Source organism: Nicotiana sylvestris, chromosome 12 (assembly GCF_000393655.2).
Source record: "Nicotiana sylvestris chromosome 12, ASM39365v2, whole genome shotgun sequence".
NCBI classification, from domain to species: domain Eukaryota; kingdom Viridiplantae; phylum Streptophyta; class Magnoliopsida; order Solanales; family Solanaceae; genus Nicotiana; species Nicotiana sylvestris.
In genome coordinates this window covers 55,590,870-55,598,449 of record NC_091068.1, presented here as the reverse complement: position 1 = coordinate 55,598,449, position 7,580 = coordinate 55,590,870, and the positions used below count along the sequence as shown (strand labels likewise).

Here is a 7,580-nt window from a genome sequence, read left to right as displayed (position 1 = left end):
GGGGCAGTACTTGGCTTCCAGGGTTGTTGTGAATATCTGTCCATGTCTACCCCTTTGATTATGGGCGGCAACCCGGGTATCTGCTCTATGCGTTCACTTTGCTCCCTGAGCTGTTTCTGCAAGGTTAGTACTAAATTTTGTAAATCATAATTAATTACATTACCTGGATCTCTCTCCTGCGGTTTACTAGGAGTTTCACCGCTGCCTGAGTTAACAAGCCCGGAACGAGGGTTTTCTATAGTGTTATTATTTGGAGAAGGTGTGGGTGTTGCAATAGGTAACTGGTTAACAAGCGCCTCAATAGCTTTGTTGACCTGAGCAGTAATTAATTTCTGCAAAGCTTCATCAACAGCTTCAGCATTTTCAAATTGAGCATACTCGTTTATTTGAGATCCATCAGAAGTACCCTCACGAGATTGCCGTGGAGAGTCCTGCGGAGTAGGAACTTGAATGTTAATATTTTGTGGGCCTCCCTGACTTTGTTGGTTCTCTTGGTTTCCTGGGGTGTTGTCATTGTTATTCGACATAATTGATGTAACAAGAAAGGTCGAGTGAAAAGAAAATAGATTATCAGATTCCCGATAATGGAACCAATTTGTTTAACCAAAAAATAGAATTTCAATCAAAGTTAGAATTTAGAAGAACGCGGGTTACTAATAATCAAAAGAATATGTAGAAGAAAGTAATTTAGAGTAACCAGAGTGTAATCAGGAGAAAACAAGTGAATCAAAGTATATTCCAATTGTGTCTTGTGTTTACAAATGACCAGATACCTCCCTTTTATAGGTATCTTGAAGATATGTGTTTCCTCCAAATCATAATGAGGCTATTATGAATAATTAAATACATTGAATGCTACGTTACACAATCATTGTAATTAATACAAATTCTCTAACGTATCCAGTATTTAATGCTTGTCGAATTTCGTATCTGCGCTCTTTATTATGGTCAGATCCATTCCTTTTGATAAATGATTTAAATAGGTACGGGCGCTGAATCCTTCAAATGTCCTCCCGTGCCTCTTCCTTTGCCTTTGCTCGTTTCTACTGCTACCCGTGCCTCTTGACTAATTATAATTCTTTGACTATTTGACCAGTCCACGTGTCTCAACATGTCACTTGCATATATAAATGCAACTTTTTCCCAATACAATAACGTTATGGCCTATACTCTTCTGTTGTCTCAAGGCCTAGCTCCTCTCGTCTTTTCCTTCACTTGACTATATATCCTATAATACCGTCATTTTTTTCTATCGTTGTCATCCATGTATCACATCTTACTCATAATGCTTCATTGACTCTCTTCTCATTCCCTGCTAACATTTTTGTCAAACATTTTATTTTGAAAATTTCCACAGGACATTCCTTTGGTTTTAGCTCCCCTTGCTCCATCTACTGGATCTTTGAGTTACCGAACATTCTTTCTTTAGTAGGTACGGGAGCCATACTAAGGTAACATTTATCCTTTCAAGGCTTCCAGTGCCTATCTTTATAGTGCTCATATCTAGTTGTATTATTTCAAAGTGTACCATTTGGGTGTCTCATAAGGAGATTTTGTTAGCACATTTACAATATTCTTCGGAAATGTCAACTAACGCAAGCAATCCCACGATTATTTTGGATTACTCTAACCCCAGCCGGTTCCTGATATTCGTCCTTAACTAATTGTACATACCTCTATTACAATTGAAGGTATCTTCAAATGCTTATATTTCTCTGCTTGAATTGTAAATGTTGTTAATCTTCATTAACTGGGTACCTCGTACCCTTCTTCACCCTGCTTCTTTTACTTGCTGAAACTTGTGTCTACCTTCCGATTCTCTTATTCCTTTTTACCGTAAGAGTGGATAGACATTCTTGCCTTAGGGATCCTTATCAAGAAACTTACACGTCTTAGTATACACATGACCTGCTGAATACCTCAAATTTACCCATCATAAGCATGATGCAAAAAATCGAGTTCATCTGGCTCAACTCTTCCATAGCTATATCTCTCACCAATCGTCTTTCTGGATGTAGGCATCATTGTGTTATGAATAAGATAGAGTTGGGAAATTGAGTTCTTACAATTGAGCTCTATGACACGATCTAGAGTAAGAAGAAAGAGTGACAGTCCTAAATGACATGTAGCCTCCTCCTTATAAGTGTGGTGCATGACACAACCATAAACAATACTCTACTAGATACGGCTTCTAGACTCCCTAGGACAGATCTTCTCTAATACCACTTTTGTCACGACCCAAACCGATGGGCCGCGACGGACACCCGGTACCTTACTTAGCCGAGTACCATCATAACATATCTTTTCATGTCATACTTTCATAGATAACTAAGCCAGAAGTCTGCCGTGGGATAAGTAGAATACAACATGTGATATCAACTTATACATAAGACATAGGGGCCTATAGGATCAAAATAACCACTCGTATACTGAACATAGGCTGACAAGGCTATACAATCTTTCACGTACATGACATCTGTCTACAAGCCTCTAAGAATATATAATTTTCATAAAGGTCGGGACAGAGTCTCGCCATACCAAACAGTACACGTCTAGATCATACTAACCCAACAAGCAACTCTGAAGCAAATGGAGCACACCAACATCTTCCGTTGAGCTGATAGCCTATTGGAGGGCTCTCGACCTATTTATCGGGACCTGCGGGCATGAAACGCAGTGTCCCCAGGAAAAAGGGGCATTAGTACAAATAATGTACTGAGTAAGTAAGGCACACAAATAAGTACATAACAGACATGGAAGAAACATAGAATAAATGACTCAACCTGTAAGTCTGGATAACCCTGTAATTCATGAAATAATTATAGTGTCATGCATATGCGTATGAATGTCATGTCGTGCATAGGTACATGTTTCATAACATCATCAGGCCTCCGAGGGCATCCCATCATATCATCTCGGCCACTGTGTGCAAAATCATCAACGTATACAAGCTAATTAAGTGGTAGTGCGTATATAACACCGTAACCATTTCTCATATTCCATATATATATATATATATATATATATATATATATATATATATATATATATATATATATATATATATATGCGTATATAATGCCATCTGGTCATGGGTCAATATACATGTAAATGAATGCAATGCATGAGAAGTATGTTAATAAAATATTTCGGAACGTCATAAGACCATTATGCCTCTGATTAAAATTATGAAATAAACTTTATCAATTTACGTATTTTCTGAGACACATGAACAGATGATAGAATAATATGACACATGGGAAATCAAGAACATAGGAACCTTTAGTATTTCTATGAATAGAGTCACTTATGGAAGTTGTGCATTTACTCATTTCGTTTGGATCATGCTAAAAGGAAGAAATGATAGCCATAACATAGCTAGATAGGGAAAATTCATATAATATTCTTGAAAAAGATTGCACCGTACTCCTTTAGAATCGAAATTTTTTATGTTGCAACGGTTCTAACAATTCTCGTTGGAATTGTTTGGTTGTAAGAATTTCTATTGGAAGCTCGTTAGATTTAAGTTTTTGTTCTTGAAATGCTTTTGAATTAGAAAGAAAGGGATATGATTTTTATTACTAAGAGACTTAGTAATAGACTTATGACTAAGAGACTAAGAGACATATGACTAAGAGACTATTACACGTAAGTAGACTTGTCTTATGTGCCTTACTTTAGATAGCCACCCAATAGACAATCACTAAGAGTCATTCTTTTTATATATGGCTTGCTGCCATATTTCTTTTGGGGGGGGGAGGTTAATCTTATCTTATGATTTTTATTAATTAATTAGGTAAATTCATGTTGCCCGATAATTAGCCAATTACCCACATAAATAGGAATTATCTCAAACTACTTAAAATACTACTCACTTTTAACACACCTTATACACATTACTATCATGGCCATCTGGTACCTTGTATGACACTTGTCGCTCCTCTTTTTTCCTTGCGGAGTCCAGGTTTTGACATTAATTGGGAACAACTCATTTCCTTTTGGGAATTGGGTATTTGAATTTGAAGAGTCACCACCTAACGTATTTAAGGTGCATTAGGGCACCTAAAGCAAGTAACTAATAAAACCGGTTTGCATTACCAGAGATTGGGTAAGGGCTTAAAATAACCTTGAGGGGAAGGTGTTAGGCACCCCTCGTGGTCCACAATGGTAGGTCCCGGTCGAACTCAAATTATGTGAATTAGTCTTATAAACAGATAAAGCAAATTAGACAAATTAGTATTATGTTTAAACAAAGGGTAAAAGGGGTCCTAGGTTTTCTATCCTACAGGATCACATCTGTACAATACCAGGTAAACCTTTCTCAACTAGAGGGGTTACACATAACCAGTAAACAATTTTAAGCAGGCAGTTTGGATCATATAGCCATGTTTTCTAGGTGTAATGACTAATTTTAGACTTGTAGACACTAGTAGTTAAATGCAGAAATTGGTTTTTAAAAAATCCGATAGGCATAGCATCTAAATGCAATAATTAGTTTAAGAACCTTATTGACATGCAGAAAACTGATTTAAACCTTGTCGACATATAAAGACTGATTTTAAACTTTGTATGCGGCGAAACCAGAAGACTTGATTTCTCGATGTCGGGACATTTCAGAAGCATGCCTCGGTACCCCGAGGGTGGAAGGCCGCGACCAAGTTCCCGACCTCGGGGCTCGTCGGAGCCCGACTCGGAGGAAACAAAGACCGAAGCTAGGACGGAGGGGGAAGCCCCCAAGGCACATGGCTACTCTGACAGGCCCGGCCTATCTAGAGCCTATGTTGAGGCATCACGTCAAACCATCCCATCTCCGTACATTTGACTCGAGGATCGAACACCGAACTGGTTATCGACATGCATCGAGATTTATTCCAAAAAGGCAAAGGAAAAACAAGAAATGACGAAAGGCAAAAATCCAGATATATATATATATATATATGTATATATGTATATGATAAAGTTTCACGAAGCCATATCTACAAGGCTCACGCCTGGAGGCCTTACATAAAAAGGGAACAAATGAAAACCTAATCTACCGCTGGGCTACTTGACTAGACGGAGTTCCCTCGGAAGTTGTGCCTTCAACGGCCTGGCCCTCGACCCCTTGGTCATCGATGGCCTTCTCCCCCTCGGGGACACCTTCATCTTCATCATCCTCAGAGTCGCTAGTCGAACCACTGGTTCAACCATCGTCGGGAGAAAGTAGAGTTGCCAATTCTTCCTCCAGGGCCTTCGCCCTCTCAATCTTGGCAGACAAATCGATGCCCCTTGCATATACATCCTCGAGAGCCTATCTCCTAGATCTTAATTGGGCATATTCCAAAGATCGAGAGAGTTCAAGCTCGACCTCTTTGGATACCTTCCTGGCTTGAGCATTTGCTGCAGCAGCATTTTTTCTGTACGAGGACAAGAGTGAGACAGCTTCAGACTTGTTTGCAGATAGCTCAGCAACTGATTCGGCATGGAGATCTTTGTACTCACGGCTCTCTTCCCTCACCCCTTGAAGTTGGCACTCAACTAAGGTCAACTTCTCTCGAAAAGTTTCTTTATCGGAAGATACCTCATTCACGCATTGCTTCAGCCTAAGGATTTCGGTATCTCTCACTCTAAGCTCTTCCCGCATTAGGTCATCTTTTTGCTTGAGCTGAAAAAAGCCAAATTAAGGTATCAAACGCTCAATTGACTGAAGCACAAAAATAAGCCCATGAATGTCATATTACCTGCTCATCGAGATTGGCCCGCTCTCGAGATATCCTCTCTAAATGAGCTCGAACGTCACCTAGCTCCCCCTCCTTTTGGGCATGAAGGGCCTCGAGTTCATCCAATTCAGAAACGAGCTTCCTAAATTCGTCCTCACAACGAGCCAACTCTGCTTGTGACATGGAAAAGGCTTGGTTGGAGAGCTTGAAGGCCTGAAAATACAAAAGAAGGGAGTCAAAAAAGCAAGAATCGAAACTCAAGATACATCGGTCAAATCAATATTACTTGTTGCCAAAGCTTCTTGGCTTCTTCATAGATCAACGAGATATCAATATCGGGGCCTTCCTCAACCCCTGCAAAAAATACTTCAAACATACTATTCTCTCCGGGGGATGCCCCCGCAATGGGAATTTTCATATCTTGGGCATCCCGTATTTGCCCAAGATAGAATGATGGGCTCGATAGAGGCTCATCTATGTTGATCACCTCGATTGGGTCGACAGGGGACCTCTCCCTCCTATGAGGGGCTTCATCGCCAATTTCTTCAGGTTCATCAACCAGGTTCCCCTCGGCACCCGATGTGTTTTGGTCGATGGTCGGCCCAGGGATTTTGTCTAATCCCTCAATTTAGGTCGGGACTACCTCGGCGGCCACCGTTCCAGCAACCTCTGGCTCAGCCACCTTCGGATCAGTAGACTTCGAGGCAACAACACTTCTTCTCCCCCTAAGTACTAGCGGGCAGTCATCACTCTCTTTGCCCTCGGCATAAAGACTTTCGACTGCCTCCCGAGTTGAGGCCTTTGAACAAGCCTCGGGCTTTTGAACTTTAGCCTTTTTTGGCATCGGGGACCCAACTAGTGATTTCTTCTTTCTCTTTTTCCTCCTTAGTAGGCTTCGGGATATCTACTTCCCCAGGAAGGGGTTCCCTCATCAAAACGGCCTCTCCAAGGCCTGCACAGACACAAAGGATGAGAATACTAGCGAGAGATACCTTCTCTATAGAGCTCAAGTATGAATGGGGATAAAACTCACCATGATTTTTGGTCTCCCAACGGGCCTTAGCTATATTGCGCTACACGCGTTTAGAATACGGGAAGATCGAATCGAGTCGTCGGATCCAGCCCGGGAGATCTTTGACAGTACCAGGGTACCACTCGGTGGCTGTATCATCGGAAGGAGTTGATTCGAAGGCAAGAAAAGATATTTGATTAAGCGAAACATGTTTTACTTACGATTCATATTCCATTCCTCAGGGAATGGCATTCTCTCAGTAGGGATCAGGTCCTGGGTCCGGACTTGGACGAAGCAGCTCATCCATCTTCGATCCTTGTCTTCATCGATGCTAGTAAAAAAGGCCTTCGGGGATCGACGTTTCAGCTTAATCAGGCCACCTCGATAAAGTCGGGGGCTATACATTCTAATTAGATGATCGAGGGAAAAAGGCATCCCCTCAACCATGTTTGAAAAATACCTAATCATATAAAAAATGCACCAGAATGATGGGTAAATTTGTCCAAGTGTCACGTGATATTGCCTGCAGAAATCAATGATCACTGGATCTATCAATGGTGAAGCGTATTCTACCGGGCCTAAGGTGAAAGGATATGTGTATACACTAAGGAAACCGGCCTTGTGCTTGGTTATGTCTTCTCCTTGTGAAAGAATCTCTACTTGCACCGCCTTCCCCCAATGGCAGTCAGCCTTCACCTTCTCGATTTTAGTTATTAAACTGACATATCGAGACATGGGTTCGCATCGTCCCAGAATAGAGGAGGGGTTTTCGACCTGGAAATCAGAATATGTGTCACAAGGCCCAAGAGTACACTCCTCGATACTAGGAGGAACTATTGTTTACCTTTGGTCGTTCAAGAAGACGATGG

At 41.0% G+C, this 7,580-nt stretch overlaps 1 protein-coding gene across 1 annotated transcript; it reads right to left on the bottom strand.

Annotated features, from left to right (window-relative positions):
* Positions 1-5,290: 5,290 nt before the first annotated feature.
* LOC138883060 (uncharacterized) lies at positions 5,291-6,543 on the bottom strand. The gene is made up of 3 exons (XM_070163719.1): positions 6,343-6,543; positions 5,721-5,912; positions 5,291-5,644 (listed from the first exon to the last, which is right to left on the bottom strand). Exons 1-3 carry the CDS (start codon positions 6,541-6,543, stop codon positions 5,291-5,293), a joined length of 747 nt encoding a protein of 248 aa, XP_070019820.1.
* Between the last annotated feature and the right edge of the window lie 1,037 nt (positions 6,544-7,580).